General features: G+C 46.9%; 1 protein-coding gene across 1 annotated transcript in view; it reads left to right on the forward strand.

The window, feature by feature from the left end:
* The window catches only part of CDK7 (cyclin dependent kinase 7), a 212340-nt gene that overhangs the window by 159148 nt on the left and 34735 nt on the right, over positions 1 to 18457 (forward strand). The window contains exons 9-10 of the mRNA XM_078677314.1: positions 3693 to 3779; positions 5571 to 5720. Of these exons, the coding sequence (XP_078533440.1) occupies positions 3693 to 3779; positions 5571 to 5720 (237 nt within the window). The remainder of the gene's footprint in view (positions 1 to 3692; positions 3780 to 5570; positions 5721 to 18457) is intronic.

Consider the following 18457-nt stretch of genomic DNA (forward strand, 5'->3'; position numbering starts at 1 on the left):
ACTGAAATGGACTGGCCTCCAACTCTGGAAAGCTTAAATCTAGGTACTGTCATTTGGCACTGATTAGCCGAACGGAGGCAGCGCTTTGGCACATACAGGGTAAACCGCTTCCTCAAATACCCAGGTCCGAGCTGATGGATCGCTCGGTAGGAGAAAACCAGCATTTTAAACATAATCCGGTGCGCCACCGGAAGCCAATGGAGGCTGCGTAAGTGAGAGCGGACGCTAGACCTCCTAGGCAGTTTAAACAAAAGTCGCACAGCAGCATTTTGAATAACCTGAAGCCGTTGGATCAGGTACGCAGGTAAGCCACTAAACAGGGCATTCGCATAATCAAGCCTAGAAAGGATTAAAGCACGCAATACAGTCTCCTTGGCCTCTTTCGGAAGCAATGGAAAAAACCTACGTAGGATTTTGAGAGTAGCAAAGCACACACACGTGAGTTTTTTGATGTGGTCCTCAAACTTAAGATCGTTTCCAAACCAGACCCCCAAGTTCTTAGCAGGGCCGTCCATGGACTTGGGGCAGGGCAGATCTGGTGGCCAAAGGTGGTTTTTAAAATTATCCGGGAAGGAACCATAAAAGAGAACCTCAAACTTGTCTTCGTTACACTTGAGCTGGGCAAGTGCTAACCAGTGAAAAACAGATGACAGACAACGCCGAACAATCGACGTGTCCGAGTTATCCTTAGGCCAGGTGAACAAAAGTTGGGTGTCATTGGCGTAAGCCATTATTTTTGCCCCTAACTGTTCAGCCAGATGAATCAGAGGCGTCAGATAAACATTAAAAAGTAGGGGGCTCAGAGTAGACCCCTGTGGGACACCAGTTGTGAGTTTCTTAAGCAAGGAGGCATGGGGTGGCATCCAGACCTGTTGCGTCCTGTCATCCAAGAATGACGTCAGTTAATCAAGCGCTAACCCAGAGAGGCCAACGGCAGCCAATCTGGTAAGGAGTAGGGTATGGGGCATCGTATCGAAGGCGGCAGAGAGGTCTAGTAAAATCAGAACCGCTCTGCCACCTCCATCTAAGCACTCCCGAATCGCCTCGGACATCTCAACCAACCCCGTTTCGGTGCTATAAGCAGCACGGAACCCTGATTGAGCGGGTGTAAAGCCTGGGATGCCTCAATAAAACGGTCTAACTGTCTGAAAGCAATCTTTTCACAGACTTTAGCCAGGGCTGGCAACAGTGAGATAGGCCGATAGCTGGATGGAACGGCCAGATCCAGTCCGGTCTTTTTTAGTAGCGGCAGAAGTTTTGCTTGCTTCCAACATGACGGAACAGTAGCAGAGGAAAAGGAGAGATTAACAATCTGAGTAACCTCTTTACATACCGTATCCGCCACCCCCCCAAGGACCCTCGCTGGGCTCGGGTCGGAAGGGGACCCCGACTTCAGGGCCTCCCGACTTCAGGGCCTCCAGTACTGCGAGGATGTCGGACTCGGCAGAAGGTGAGAAGACATCAAACTGCTCAGTTGGCTTGGGCCCAGACAGAGAGGGTAATGCTAAAGAGGACTTGGATCCGTCACAGACAGCTCGTAGGTCCTCTTGAATCTTAACAATTTTATCAGTGAAGAAAGAGGAGAGCTCTTCACACCAGAGATCCGATGAGGGCAGCATAGGTAGCACGGCACATGGGGATACAAAGCTCTGAACAATAGAAAAAATGTCTTTACTATTGTTGTTTGCTTTTTCTATTCTCTCTACATAGTAGCAACTCTTAGCTAATCTAATCGCAGCATAGTAGTCCTTTTGAGCAGTGCGCAAGTCCTCCTTAGCCACGGGTAGGTAGGCTTGTCTCCACACCCGTTCGAGTTTCTTACATCCAAGTTTTAGTTCTCGTAGGGAGTGGGAAAACCATGGTTTGGAGGGGGTAGACCGAAGCCTACGAATGCAGTTATTATTAATAGAAGCCGCTGACCCCTGTTCCAGCCATATGTTAAAAGTATTAACTGCCTCATCAATCTCCGAGGTCAGAATCGGATGATTTCGAGATAGGGATTCAGACAGGGTGACTAGGTTGATTCTCTGGGGGTGCGCAAGTGGGGGGGTATCCTCAATCCCCTTGGCTCGATCCAAGGACCAGTAGAACCTGATCAGCTCATGGTCTGACCATGTCACACTCTCTTGATCGGTCATTGCAAGATCAAAATTGGAACAAACCAGATCTAAGAGGTTGCCGCCCACATGAGTTGGAGCATCGACCCATTGTTTGAGTTTGGCCATGGTTAAGGCTTCTCCTAGGCGGTTAGCCTCAGTGGAGTTTAAAGCGTCAACATGGATATTAAAATCCCCCAAAAGGAGAAACCTAGAAAATCTAAGAGCACGTGGCACTATAGCCTCCTCCAATGCCCCAAAATAATTTCCCACATTACCCGGAGGACGATACACCAGGGTACCTCCTAAGGTGAAATGTGGGGTCAGCACAAGGGAAAAGTGGAGCATCTCCGCATTCCCCCGCTCGTCCTGGGGATCGCAGGAGAGGGCCCATATATCCCTATGAATCACAGCGACTCCGCCGCCCCTGCCACACGGGCGGTCCGCCCTCGTGATCTTAAAGCCCCGTGGGATCGCTAACTCTAACACCGGTGCACACGTATCATTCAGCCAGGTCTCGGTAATAAACAACAGATCAAATTGGTCCCCCGCTAAAATTTCAAAAACATCGTCGGCATGTTTTACCAACGACCTAGCATTGATTTAGCCCCGCCCTAAACAACATCGGGTCAGTATTAACTTGCTCCGGACCAACCAGTAAGGGATGAAATTGAAAATTACACACGGAGCATACCCGAGATGTATTATCAGCCACCCCCCAAGGGTTTCCTTCTCCACATCTGAAAACATTCAATGCGAGAAGGTCATCATGGGAGTACCTTAATCTAGTGGTCTGATGTTTCTTATGCAGACTGGCAGGGGAACTGGCCCTGGACCCGTCCGGGACACGGACGGGCACAGACGGGCCCTCCTTTGGCGCTCCTTCGGCGCGCAGACGGCGCGCCCGCTGCACGCGTCCGCTGCGCGACCGAGCAGCCATCACTATTTATGTTTGAAGCCCCTCCCCACGCTAGAGCGCTAACTCTGTTAGCGGCGGGATCCGGCCCTCAGGCAATATGGCGCCCTACCCTGCCCTCCACATCAAACGGCACAAGAGCCGCGGTGGAACGGGGCTGGTAGGAGATTGCACACACAGCAATTGGCAACAGGTACAATACCAGTTAAAAATGCATCACAATTATTAAAATTCAGTTAAAAATTATTTTCAGCGAGTTTTATAAGCTAGTCCAGCTGGGGTCAGTACAGGCAGAGGAGGATCCCCTCGCAATCTGCCAAACTCCGAAGCAACACACAAGGAGCTGCCACCACCTTGAGAAATCGCCTCTCACTGTCTCTCTGTCTCCGTGTCCAGAATGTAACAGTTTTGAATCCCTGAACCTTTTCATCTTTGCATGGGCTAATACTTGAGTTACTGTAAATTATTGAATAGTAACACAAAGTTTACTGCACTTATTAGCAACACAATGGTGCCATTAAGTGACTATTGTTAGTATTGAAAGAACTTCAAAGTTCTGAAAATTAACAGTTTGCCTTCTGTTGTATAAAGCATACATGCCAATGTGACGATAATTAGCGGCATCAAAGCCAGATACAGTTTGTGTTACCAGCTACATGTGTGTCCTTTCATCTTTGCAGGTTCCATTTCTTCCAGGCGATTCAGATCTAGATCAATTAACACGAATATTTGAAACGTTGGGTACTCCAGTAGAAGAACAGTGGCCTGTAAGTTTACTAATTTCACAGCCTCCTAGAACTTTCTAAATTGATGGAAATAGTTCTGCACAATGTCCCTTCACAGCAGGTATCCAATCTCAATGTTTTCAACAAACTCTAGTTCAATAATGTCCGACCTGAATGATTCATCTCCAACTGCAACATTTCCCACCTACGAAATCCCCCTCCTTTGCCCCCTTGGTTGTTCCCTACATGTTCTCTCTGGAACATGACCGAGAAACGCTATTGTTTTTTTTAAGTATCTCTAGATATTTATAACCCTAGATCAGAATAAGACATACAGGCCAGAATGTTTGATTTAGAAAGGGGGAGGCCATATGCCATGTAGAGCATGGCTCCTCGTGACGCCAAATAGCGAACAACTCCACTGCTGTAGGATCATGATGGCCCTGCTAGAGCCAAGCAATGTTTTTTTTGTTTATTTGTTATTTTGTCTATAGCCTTAAGTGTTGAATTGGGCTAATGTTCTCTGGAGATCTGAAGACTAAACTAGAGCCAAGGGGTTAATTGTTTGTTTTCCTTCTTATGGGGACACCCTTTAAAAAACGAAGGACATAATTGGAGATCCTCCTCTTTATAATGATGTCAAACATTCCCATGCCTACTGGGGAATGTGAACATTGCAGTAATCACTGAGCAGCGCCCACCAAATACTGCGGAACTGAAGTGCCCTCTGGCAGTTACAGCCAGAGGAGGCCCTTAAGTCCATTTGGAATTAGCTCAAACTTGCTTTGTTACAGAGCCCGCATACTGAAGTCCACATGGGGTTTTCTTATATAGCTTGTGTTATTTTCATCTGATGTGTTTGTGTCTTACCCAGTGGAGCCCTAGGACTTACATGTTTTTTTCAAATGCACATATTATGCTATCTTCGCTGGGGTGACTTTTGTCCATGATGCTGGGACAGCAGCGCTTGGGGTACAGTGTTTGTTTCAGCCAAACCAATCGTAGAATCTCTTTAAATGAACTGACATTAAAAAAGTTTATAGTAGAGTGTGTAGCGTAGTAGACCAAGAAACTAAGGGTGGGGTACATAGGGTCCAGTTGGCAGTAGTTTTACTATTACTTAATTTCTCCAGTATGCTTCTTCCATTCACCCTTTTTTTTTAGGTTTCTTTAGCATTTATGTTCCAATCAGTAAGCATCTGACAACGTATATCTTTTGAATTTGGGTAGAAATTTTCAGATTCCGCAAAAAACATGCCCATATCATATTCTGTGTAGTGTTTAAAACCACCTCTCCACAGTGCTGTGTTTATTGTTACTGTGGTACTGTTTTTATTGTGTCGCCAGGATGAATCTAAGACATCAAGAGCATGTTCACTTATTGCCTTTTGTCCACAGGCATTATCCATGCAATGTTACAAGTACAGAAAGTTTACAGTGTTTTGGGATTCATTTTTAATATTTTTTTAATTTATATATGTCACATTGGGGGAGAGATAGGCCAGTGACCAAATCCTTAATAGATTTGTATTATGGATATTTAGCCAAGCACAGCCTTTTGGTTTTCCTAATGTACTACCTATCAGTAAGACTAAGAATGTAAGTCTAAACTACAGAAATCGAAGGTGAATCTTCAACGCAACCCGTGCCTTCATTTCAATTGCTAAACGTTTTGATCAGCGTAGGATACTTGCAGACTAAAATTGGTTCTAAGTATGAGCTTTAACCGAGACAGATATTCTGCATATGACTTCAGATTTCTATCAGTCTCCCTTGAAAGCATAGTGAGAGCACTGATGGTCTTCTTTCTTGTGTTTCACATCTACTCCTTAGGGCATGTCTAGTCTTCCAGACTATGTTACTTTTAAAATGTTCCCTGGAACTCCGCTTCAACATATCTTCAGTGCGGCTGGTGATGATTTGCTGGATCTTCTACAAGGCTTGTTCACTTTCAATCCATGTTCTCGACTTACTGCATCACAGGTATTCTATGACACTTGTGTCTTTAATATTTCAATTGCAAACAATCCTATTTGTAATTGGTACATCTGAGAAAAATGGGATTCCTTGTTGTAAACATTTTTGTAAAAGTCTTTGTCTTGCTATACCATATTATTCCATCTGACAAATACATCTCACTTTTCTACTCTCCCAGAAATGTGTTTATTGTAATGTGTGGTTTGAAACGAGTTAATCAGAATAAACTTGCTGCAGATTATATAAAACCGAAATAATAAATTATATATATATATATATTTTTTTTTTTTTGAATGAGGGAACAAAAATTGAATGGGTGGAATGCGTTAATTAATCTCATCCACAGGTAATTAATTACCCAGGTCGTATTCCAGTCCATTGTGTTTTTTACCACTGTGCCACCTCAGACATGACCAAGCAATTTGCAATTCAGCCTTGGTCCTGCTCCAATAAGAATAGTCGATCCAGAACTTCCGGGCCTGGCCCCCCTGTGAACGAGACCGCAAGCTTCTCCAGGCTGGTGTGAGGGTGTTGGGTACTATTCAGTGAGGTGCAGCTTGACTCCTACGGCACAGTGACCACAGAACCCACGTCAGGGTGTGCTCGTCACACTGAGGAAAACATAAAAGGGAAGGGAGGAATGCTTGGATTAATCCTAGCCACAGGTAATTAATTACCCAGGTCATATCGCAGCCCATTTCGTTTTTTACCACTGTGCCACCTCAAACATGACCCAGCAATATGCAATTCAGCCTTGGTCCTGCTCCAATAAGAATAGTCCATCTAGAACTGGCAGGTCTGCCCCCCCTGCGAACGAGAGCGCAAGCCACTCCAGTCTGGTGTGAGGGTGTTTGGCACTATTCAGTGAGGTGCCGTTTGACTCCTACGCCAGGCACAGTGACCACAGAACCCACATCTGGGTGTGCCCGTCACACTGAGGAAAACATAAAAGGGAAGGGAGGAATGCTTAGATTAATCTCAGCCACCTCATAGAAACTTTGAATGTCACAGGGCACTGGCACTTTACGGTGTCTAGATGTTGGGTGCCTATCATGCCAGCCACACCTAGAAAGTATTTCTCATATCTTTACTTTGTATCCGAGCTGAAAGAAAATTAGGAAAGCTGTTTGATGGACATTATTTGGAAACAAACTGTCTGCTCTATTAGTGTAGCTGTCCTGCTATGTGATTGCATGTTTGAGGGATTAAACATTATCGCAGCGACCAACAAGAGATTTGTACATTAAAAACAGTAACAGCAAATCAATAGCTTCATCCCTACTCGAAGTCTAAAACATGTTTATTGTTATTGGGGCAAAATATGAAAAATATCACAAATAAGCACTTTGAGAGATAGCGCTTCGCCTTTTAAGATATGGGCACTGCGGTGCAATCCTCCCACAATTTACTTGCTTAATGCATTTTCAACTCCGAAGCAGCAATGGAAAAGATACACATGACCGAAACCTAAACGCAACACAATGGGAGTTTCTCATGAGAACAACAGAGATGACCCTGAAAATGTACGGATAAAGTATATTTCTTAGACGCTTAAAAGTGCAAATATGTAACAAAGGCTGAATACGTCAATACCGTGAGGACAGAGTTGGCCTAAGTATAATGTCCTGGGGTTGCTTGTGTTTCGGTTCAGAGACGAGACTGATTTGCATACGGCTTGGATCAACCTGAGGTGGCATGGTGTGGAAAATAACGACGGATTGGCGTGCAGCCGAGTAGCTGAGAATAATTCAAGAGTGGCAAGTATAATACGGGCCTACAAAATAGTTATGATTAAACAAGATGGCAGTTTCATTATATGCAATATAAATACATTACCTTAAACCAATAAAAAGACAAAACGAGTTCACAAAACCCTGGTGATGATATCCACTTTTATTTCTGTATGTAAAGCCAGCACACTTATGGTCTGAATTTGAAGTAAGTGTAGTGTATTCTTTAATTGCTTTTGTGTCATGGTAACTTATTTTTATAACCAGGTTTATTCTGTTATGTATCTTTGCATTGTTACAATGTACTCTTCTAAACACATGCAAACACATTGAAATTGAATAGTAAAATGGCAAACTAAATGTTAGATCTCGTTTTTAAGTGGCCTATTTTTTCGATCTAACTCTTTTTCTACAAACATCAGTGTTCACAGAATTTTCTTATCCTCAACTTGGAACCTTGGCAAATTTTGTTGAAGATTGGTGCAACCGGTTTGGATATGCTTCCATATGTGGAGTCCCAGGCTTCCCCCCCAATAATCACTTGTGAACGCTGGATGAGGGTGACAGGATGCGTTTTTTTGTACATATAACGCTAGGGGAAGAGCGCCGGGCGTCTTGCTGCTCCGACTCGCTCTCTGAAGCGCGAACCCATTCCGCGCATGCGCACAGACACCTGCTCACGCCAGTGCGTGTTGCGTCACACGCACGCTGGCGCGGCTAGAGCGCTAACACCACATATCTCCTCCTTTTACACAACGGAGATGTTGAAGTTCAATGTCCAATGTTCTCTTACTCAAAGTCTCTAAGGTGTGCAGGTCTGACTATTACTCTCCCCACACGCGTGCGCCTTACCGGAGTGAAGGCTTCATGGACACCCTCGGTCACTGGGCTTCCCACCTTTTCTTTCCCTTGACCATGTTCATTTCTCCTGGGTGTCGTTTCTTCGTTCGCTGATGTTTCTCTCACACTCTGTCTAGCTCGCTCTTCACTCTCCATGCACGCTCCTTCTTCTCCATGGCTTCCGCCGTCTGACGCTCCTTCTTCTGCTTCTCTTTCTTGTCTCTGGGCAGGAGTGACATCACCTTTCTCCTCTGGCCACTTCACGATGTTATTTATCTTCGCCATGCGATCCTGGGACCACACTTTTCCGTCACTAAGAAGTGCTGCTCTGCTGTACACTTCTTCCACTTGTAGGGGTGGGCTGTACTTGCTCTATTCCTTCTTTCTCAGTAAAGCTTGCTTGACTCTCACCCACTCCCCCTTCTCCAGCCCCGAATCCTTTACCTTTCTTCTCTTATTATAGTGTTCCGTGTACACTTTCTGGGCCTTCTCCAAATTGTGTTGCACCACGGCAGGCGACCATTTACTGGTGATGGTCTTTTCCCTCCATACCACGTTGTCTTTCGTGAATGGATGCCTGCCCCTTAGGATCTGGAAGGGACTATACCCTGTTGAGGTGGGGGTGATCCTGTACGCCCACATCATCCTTTGAATTTCTGCTTCCCAGTCCTTGCCTTGCATGATGGCCGCTTGAATGGACCCCATGAGGACTCGGTTAAATCTCTCCACCTGTCCATTGCTTGCTGGATGGTACACTGAGGTGTGTTTAGATTTGATCCCGTTCCTCTCGGTGTATCGGTGCCACTTCTCTGATGTAAATTGTGGGCCATTGTCTGTCAATATTGTCCTCGGGATGCCTTCCCTTAGGAACACTGAGGTAAGAAACTTGATTACCACTTCCGAGTCCATTTCCTCTTGCACATGCACTTCCGGCCATTTGGAGTATTTGTCAACTGCAACGCACAAGTATTTAGCTGTCCCTTGGTCATCCAATATCGGTCCTAGGATATCAACTGCAAGGTCCTCCCAGGGATTACGGGGTTGATTGAATGTCCCCAACACAGGTCTCAATGGTTTGAGTACTTTGTCTGACCCCTGGCATTGGTCGCAGTCTCTAACATGTCTCTCAATCTGGATGTCCATTCCTGGCCACCAGTACATCTGTGTCACCCTTGACTTGGTCTTCACGATGCCTAGGTGACCCTTATGCAGTAGATTCAGCAGGGTTGGAACCAACTTTTCTGGCGGTACCACCTTGTCACCGCGATACAAGAAGGTTCCTGAATCACTCGTGGATAATTCCTCCCGCACCTCATACAGTTTCCTAGGCACCTCTTTTAATCTTTTCTTTTCCGGCCATCCTTTTACAAGGTTCTTCTTAACCTCTTCCAGGTTTTCATCCTCCTTGTATGCTTTCTCCCATTCTTGTAAGCTGATGGCTCTTTCCATGTCCTCCATCACCGCTACCATTTCCTCGTTCTCCGCAACAGGTGTGGGCGCTTCCTCCATGGCTGAGGCCCTGCTAAGATAGTCTGCCACTTTTTTGCGTGTCCCCGGGATGTACTCTACATCGTACGTGTATTCTAGGAGTTTAAAAGTCATATTTGCTATCCGCGGGGTGGCTGTGGCATGTCCACTTGAGGTAAGCACTTTGACTAGGGGCTTGTGGTCAGTCTGTAAGTGAAACCTCGTACCCCACAGGAACTGCCGGAACTTCCCCATGGCCCACGTGACAGCCAGCATCTCTTTCTCTATCACACTGAACTTCTGTTCGGTGTGCGATAACGCTCTGGTCGCAAAGCTGAGTGTTTCCACGGTGTTGTCATCTCTCTCTTGTGCAAGGACAGCACCCAAACCTTTTTCGCTGGCATCCGTGGTGAGAATAGTGTTTCCTGCGGGATCATGTCCGTGTAGGGGCACGGCCTGGCTGATGTTCCCTTTCAGTTCCACAAACTCTTTCTGAGCCTCGTCGTCCCACTAGAACATTGTTTTATCTCTTATCAGTTGCCTCAACTTGTGCGTTTTCGTGGCAAAGTGCTGAACAAATTTACTGTAGTACTCGGCCATTCCAAGGAATGACCGTACCTCGTCCTTGCTGGATGGAGCTCTGGCCTCGCAGATTGCTTTCACGTTCTCCCTCTTGGGAGTGATCCCCTGTCCGCTTATCTCGTGCCCCAGATAGGTGACTGATGTCATCCCAAATCTGCACTTCTCCCACTCCGCCGTCAGTCCTTTCTCCTGCAGTACACCGAGCACCTTGCCCAAATTGTTGTCGTGGTCATTTCGGTCCTTCCCCATTATAAGGATGTCATCCTGAAAGTACTGGATGCCCTCGACGTCTTTGAACAGACGGTGCATGAGTTTTTGGAACACCGCTGCGGCGGATGCTAGCCCGAAGGGCATCCTACGAAACTGGTAACATCCATTTGGCGTGATGAAGGACGTCAACTTCCTGCTTGACGGGTGTAGGTCGATTTGATGATATGCAGACGTGAGGTCCACTGTGGAGAACCAATTCACACCTCCTGCTTTTGCCAGCATTTCTTCGATTCTGGGGAGCGGAAATTTCTCTACCACCAAGCATTTGTTCAACTCGCGCAGGTCTACACATAGAAGCACATTGCCGTTGGGTTTCCTGGCGACTACCAAGGGGGCCAACCATTCCGAGCTATCTATGGGCTCTATGATCCCTTGTTCCTTCAGCCGGCGCAGTTCTCGTTGCACCGCTTCCCTCACTGCAATGGGCACATTTCGGACTTTGTGGGACACCGGCCGGGAGCCTTCTCTGAGAATGATCTTGTGCATGAACTTCTCCAGTTTCCCCACCTTGCCTCCAAAGACCTTGGGAAATTCACTTGTCACTTTCTCCAGGTCTGGCCAGCTGTCCACGTCCGTCAGCAGTACTTGTTCCTTACCCCCTGGGTCCAGTTTGATTCCGAGGTCTCCTTGGTCTCTCCGTCCCAGAACCGGGGGGCCTTTCTCCGCTACGTACAACTTGCATGTTGCAGTCCTCCCTCTGAATTCGAATTTCAGGGCACGGTACCCTACCCTGGGGATCAGATTGTTTGTGTTTGACACTGGTCTTATGTCAGGCGGTTCTAGTGTGGGACCCAGGCTGGGTTTGAATTCCTCTTCCCATACTGACCTCTGCACTATGGTGTACGGGGACCCTGAGTCAATCGCGATTCTGATCTTGACACCTCCTATTAGCATGTCTGCTCGCGGTTTGTCGGACCGTTTTGTGTCAATGCCTAGCACTTGTTCCTCAATACACAACACTCTGTCGTCTTCATCTGATTCTTCGTCCGCCCCTTCTTCAGATTGCGGATTCGCTATGAATTTTACTACTGATCTCTTCTCTTTCCTACAACACACTTTCTCATGGTGGCCTATCAGGCCGCAGAACGTGCACTTTTTTGCGCGAAAAGCCGGACAGCGTTTGTCTTGGGCTGCGTGGCTTGCACTCCCACACCTGTAGCACGTGGACTTGGCGTACGAGGGCTGCTTCCCTGCTTGTCCGGGTTTTCCTGCCCATTTGCTGGTTCCTCTGCTGTCTCTGGGCGCCATTTTGTGCCTTCCAGACGGTTCTGCGTCATCCACCTTGTTGACCATGATTCTTTGCGCACTTTCTTTTTTTGCGGCTTCAGCACATCGCTTAGAGAGTTCGGCCTTCTTCACCATCGCAATTACTTCCTTTAGCGTTGCTTCACCGTGAGCCCACAGCTTGTCTTGTACGTTCTTGTTGGTGGTGTGCATTACGATCTGGTCTTTGATAAAGTCTTCTTCCAGCGTGCCGTACTTGCATGTGACTGCTAGTCTCCTCAAGGCAGCTACGTAGTCATCTACCGATTCTCCTTCCCCTTGTTTCCTCTGTTGAAAGTTGAACCGATCAATGGAGACACATACCGCTGGGCGGTAGTGGGCGTCTAGATCTTCTAGAGCTTGTTTGAAGACGTCTGCATCGGCTGCTTGTTGAGGCGTCGTCGCTATGTTCGTGAACACCCTTATACCTTCCGGGATCAGACTGTGCAGCAGTATCCCCTTCCTTCTTGCGGGGGTGAATTCGTCACTGGATTCGTCTTCTAGGGCTTCTAGATAATTCTTGAAGTACTCCCTCCAGTCCTCCCATTTCATTTGGGGTTCGCCTGGCTTGGGTAGAAACAGGATAGGTGCCATGAGTGAGGATGCCTGATTACTCATCCTGGCTTGGACTTCTGGCTCACCCCCTTGATTCCTCGGGCTGCCGGGCGCGCTGTCGTTCCTTCCCCGATTCCTGGGGCTGCCTGGTGCGCCGGCGCTCTCTACTTGCGACGTGTTGGAGCTCGGTTCTCCCTTTTCCTTTTCCACGTGGTCACTCTTTTCCGCCAGGGCTTTGGTGGGGAGACTTGCGTACTCCTACCATGTTTCTATGCAGGTTGCTGCGTTACTTGGCTCCTGGACACGTGGTGTGCTTGTCTGGGTCTCTGCGCCTCTGCCGCGCTCTTCCTGTGCTTCCTGCGGTGTTTTGCGCATCCCTCCTTCTTCTGCAAGTGGTTGGTAATGGCTGGTGCGTCCCGGGTCTTTCTTTCTCTCCACTGTTGTATTTTTTCCTTTTGTGGGGACAGATCCCACTCCTCGTCGCCACTGTGGAGTCCCAGGCTTCCCCCCCAATAATCACTTGTGAACGCTGGATGAGGGTGACAGGATGCGTACATATAACGCTAGGGGAAGAGCGCCGGGCGTCTTGCTGCTATCGCGCTCCGACTCGCTCTCTGAAGCGCGAACCCAGTCCGCGCATGCGCACAGACACCTGCTCACGCCAGTGTGTGTTGCGTCACACGCAAGCTGGCGCGGCTAGAGCGCTAACACCACACCGTATTCAAGCCAGCATCACATTGAGCTCATTACCCCAAGTCAGTCATCCTAAAGTTACAAGTGAAGTCTAGTAAGTTAGGATCATATAAACTAGTGAAGAGCTTTGGCCAGCGCAAAACATTTCCATTTCTCAAGCGCCTACCGTCTAAAGGGGAAATTTTGAAATGGTGTTAGTTACATAGTTTCATGTAGTACATCACCACTGCCGTCTCCAGTGAACGTTTTACCCTCAGTTGTAACGTTTGCCCGTTTGTGAGGCTGTTTCTGTGGGTGCTCTAGTGATTAGTGACTGCTTGGTAGCATCGATTATAGCTACTCCAGTGTATTCGGAATTATTACACTGTTTTCCGTTCTGAAACCAATAGGTTAACATTTGCCTTTACATCTCAGCTATTCTCTTACCAGCTCATCACCCTTTTAGTAATGTCACCTTCTCATGGATGAGTGTTCCCACAGATTTTTTATATAAACTTTCCCTTCCCCTCAGGCACTGGAATGGATCTGGTTGTTTTTCAGCTGTCATAGTCCAATGCCAACACCAGCTGGGTTCTGCTAACCATGAAAAAAAAAATGCATCCACTCTCACCCTCCATCGACGAGCACACAAAGCCCAACATGTTTTGGTTATTACTGAAGGATTGATGGATGTAGAGGTCAGGTACAGACCCACATATGGTTTGTTACAGTTATCCAGGGAAATCTCATGACTCTTCTTTTGATGACGAGTCATGTGCACACATGAACCCCGAGGTCTGTTAGCGGGATGTACACAATGCTGCATATGGCTTTAATTAGAAAATCAAAGCCTCATTCCAGCCGAAAGAGCAGGGTGACAAAGAATGCCTTAAATGTTTGTGGTGTGTAGTGTAGATGTGCAGATCTGGAGCTCCAAAATCTGCACACCTACACATCACAAATACACACGTCATTCTTTGTCAATCGGACATAGAAAAGCAGAAGTTGTCCCCTTCTTTGTTATTTTCTGAGATAATATCTACTGTGCATAAGATTCCACATACAAGCTTCTTCCTGAAACGCTATCTGCACAGTAGATTGCTGCCTTTCAGATGTCCATTTTCGCTTTCTTTAGCCCTACACTCACTGCAGAACGCTCAGGAGCCCTCAAGGTGGTGTTGGCTGACTTCACTCAGTTATATTTTCTCTGACTTAAACTGTATCTTTTGCTTATTCAGGACAATTGATGGTGCTGAGCAGAAAGTAACCTTCGTCTTTATTTCCTATTATGCCCTCCTTTGTGATGGTGGTCTCAGGAGCAATGATAGAGGTCCCATGTACCTTGCAGAAAAACGTATTACCTACCAAGCAGATCTCTGCGCTCTGGAGAGAAGGCCCTTCTTGTTATCCCTCGGTTTAACAAACTTCGCTCTGGTGGCAAAACTTTCTCCTACCTTGCCCCGCGATACTGGAACTCGTTCCCTGTCCTTTTACGTAAGTGCTCGAATTTCCTTAAGTTCAGGAAACTCCTGGAAACTAAACTCTTTAACAACTGAACTCCTTTTCTAGCCTCCATTCCTCTGTTTATAGCACGAAGATACCCCTTCGGGGGTGAGTCCAGTGTTCTATAAGTTCTTCATTCATTCATTCAGTTCAGGAGTGACACTGTTGACATTGATTATGGTGTCTCACTCTGCTCCAATAAAGCTTTCCAAGGGGGCTTTTCTGAGGCTTAATATCAAGACAGCTAAACAAACATTGCAACATATCTGAAAGAGTCGGACTACCCCCTGTGGAAGCTGCCTCTTTATGTGAGATATAAAAAAATCTGACATATTGTGTAAAGAGTCCAGGGGCTCCCTTATGAGTGGACAGCAGCTGACTATGCAATCCCAAAGTGCTCTGTTAGGGAGTAGTCTAGTTAAGCAGCCTTCGGCTTAACACAGAGGAGTGCAAGACATTTGCAAATACACACACCGATTAATAAATGACACACACGGCTCAAGGAGGAGATCCTCGCCAATTTATAAATATAGCAAGTATCTTTATATATGTTTAGGCATCAGAGAAAAATTGTTCAGGTAAGTACATTTTTAAATATACTTTTTTTTCACTTAAAAAAAAAAAAGCGGACACTGCAATTTCTGAGTTCTGCAATGTTATCCTATGGAAGGAAGAACAAGTTCTGCAAACAGGTGTATTACAGCAGCTTGCAAGATCAATTTCCAGGAGTTAATATGAGGTATGGGCAAGGTCCAAGGCAACACCGGCAGTACACCACCAGTAGCACAAGGGAGGCCAGGTGCAGGGTGCAAAACAGCGTCAGAAGCCCAATGTATTTCAATGGAGATCGGTCACTGCAGACAGAGGCTGCAGGCTGTGGCCAGGAGGCCAGCCGGGCAGAGCCAGCAAGTGGGCTCGGCCTTGCGATGCTCGGGGACAGGGGGGGGTTTGATGACCTTTGGTCCTCTTCTCCAAGGCCCAGGGGGGCGATGTGTGCAGAGATGTATCCTTAGGCGTCAGGTTTTTTTTCTTACTGGAGCAGTCGGAGTTGATGGGGCCTGCATGCAGAGACTGCAGGTGACATCTGGGAGTCCAGGAAGGGGTTAAACTACGATGGATTCGAGTTCTGGAGGGCACGGGACCTTATTGACACTGGTGGCCCACTTCAACTGGCCTGAGGCAACGGCTACAGTGGTGGTTTCGGGTTTTAGTGGTTCTGGAGGCCTCAAAGTCTTCTCTTTTGGGGTTTATGTAGAACAGGTCTGCTGTTCACAGAAGGTTTTTAGTCTTTTTCGAAGGCAGGCAGTCCTCCCAGGTTTTTGTAGTCAATAGCTGCTGGACAAGTTGAATTTGGCTCAGTTTTTGGCGCGGGGTGCAGACAGGCTGGCAGGGTTGGTACCAGGTCAGATCCTTCTTCTCTCCTCCTCTGTGGCTCTTCCGTGTCCTCTCTTTTCTTAGGTCGTCGGGATCTGCTTCTGTGGTGCCAGGTGCTCCCCTATATACTGAATTTAGGGGCAATACGGGAGTTTAGGGTAGTAGCTAATGAGCTGCTGACCCTTGGGGTCACTACATCTCGTATATGAACACTTCATGCAAGAGGTGGACATAACCCTACAGTCTTGCTTTGGCCTTTAGGGTGGGACAATTTGTGCTGCAGCCATTAGCGGCCTTCTTTAGTACCTCAGGCCCTAGGTACCAGGGTACCATTTACTAGAGACTTCGAGAGGGTGCTAAAGGTTTAGCCAATTGGGGTGACCAATTGTAAAGTTTTGGGGAACGAGCTGTGGCACTGGAGACCTGGTTAGCAGGAACCCAGTGCACTTTCAGTCAAAATCACATTATTTACCAGGCAAAAAGTGGGGGTGACCATGTCAAATGTGGGCACTTTCCTACATTCCTACATTGTCTTTACAACGTGAGTATTTGTGCAGTATTGAGTACATTTCTAATATACCATTGTTTCCTGTTCCTGGTGAAGATGGTGATGATGACCAAAAGGCATAACTCACTCCCTAAGACTATACAAATGTTTACATGTTCACTAGCATACTAGTGGGCTTGATACATCTCCTAAATCTGATTTTCAGGTTTCTCATATAGCCGTTTCTGTTTACCATGTTCACTATGAGTGGAGGAGTGTGGCTCAATGGTTAGAGCGGCAGACCCTGACGCAGAGTTCTGGCCGGGGACCAGGGTTCGATTCCCACCTCGGCGGGGTCTCGGGCTCAATTTCTTTGGATCTGTTAATTCTCGCCTCGGTGCCTATTCTAATCACAGGCCCCACGCTGCAACTCTGGGCAATAGCTTGCTAAGCCTCCACACCAGCCCTAACAGCGCTAAGGATGCCTGGCTTCACCTTGGGGGTGCCCAGAAGTGGACACTTCACAGGGAAAGCCAGGAGGGGTCCCACAGCGGTATGAGTATCAGCGCCAGGAAGCCGAATAGGCGACACTGCAAGGTGACCGTCTGGTGACAGTGCGCTCTATAAGTACCATGACATTTACATTTACTATACACGCAACCTTGATGAAGTTGGCTTGGGCTTTGAACATCACTTTGGATACGTAGCAGCTGAAGCTACATTCTTTTGAGGATTTATCCGGTAAACAGTTAACAAATGCTGTTCTTCAACTATGAAGTATGAGCCTGCAGCATTGGATCCTTCCCTTTTCTTGTCTCATCCAAAACCATAGACCTGGCCCGGAGAGGAGGACATTACTTTGCAGTGTTCGATACGAAACTGTGGGACTTGTCCCGAATCCCTCAGGGGCCGTACCTCTCTTGTGGTCCGTAAAAGCCCGAAGACATGGCTATTTTAAGTTGACAGTTTGGCTTTTGTTCTGCTTAGCTCCGGGAAACCCTTTTGGATAGCCGTGCGCTCTACAAGACTATAAAATAAATAAATAGAGTTTAATTGGTCAGGTGTCAGTCAGCAAAGGCAAACCAGATGCAATCCCAGCAATTATTCTGAAAAGGAAGTGATACGCTTTAGGAAAGAAAATTATTGCTCTGGTTTCTCTGCATTGACATTTTTAAACATGAGTTGCTTATTTGCGAGGCCCATTCACAATCTGTTGGAGGTGGCTTTAGTGGCTATGGGTATGTTACCTTTTTGTACTAGATTTAGGAAGGTAGTAAATCTTTGAAGCAGACAACTCAGTTAGGCATTGGTGCAATGGATCCATTGACTAGATCAAATAGTTCTAGTGTGGCGCTCAAAATGCTTGATTTATTGCGCGCAAGTGTTTTTTTTCTGATGTGCATATAAAGTTGGTGGGCATGCCATATGATGGTAGAAGGTTTGGTGACGAGGCAATTGTGAGCCAGCAGTAACAAAGCCACTATGAGTCCTTGAGGTTTTGTCACATGGCACTCCATGTGGAAGGGAGGGGGAGGGGGAGGCGCTGATCACTTCCTTTCACAGATCGTCAAGAAAAACTTTGGGCCACTTGTTCTTGCACATCTAAAGAGAAATGTTTTTTTTACTTCTCTCTCTCGTCCCTTCCCCTCCCCCTCTTATAACCTCTCCATTGCCTCCCTCTGGTTGAGAATGAGTTGTGTTGGGGTTCATCTGTGCGGGAAACATATGTGAAAGGATTGTACACACAAGGTCCCACAGACAATAAGTCCACCACTAAGAATACTCTAGATACAGCTGAAAACGCTGGACTCCTCACAAAGTGTGTGCAGGAAACAGGCCCTGAGCCCACCCAAGGGCCCACCATTACAAAAGGAGAAATAACGTGGAAAATCATGGCAATGAAAAACAATGGGGCTCTAGGTCCCAATGGCCTGTGCCTGAATACTACTGATAGACCTGGAGGAATGGGCCAACAAAGAAAGAATAATCCCTATCCACCA

This window comes from Lissotriton helveticus, chromosome 2_1 (genome assembly GCF_964261635.1).
Source record: "Lissotriton helveticus chromosome 2_1, aLisHel1.1, whole genome shotgun sequence".
NCBI lineage: Eukaryota > Metazoa > Chordata > Amphibia > Caudata > Salamandridae > Lissotriton > Lissotriton helveticus.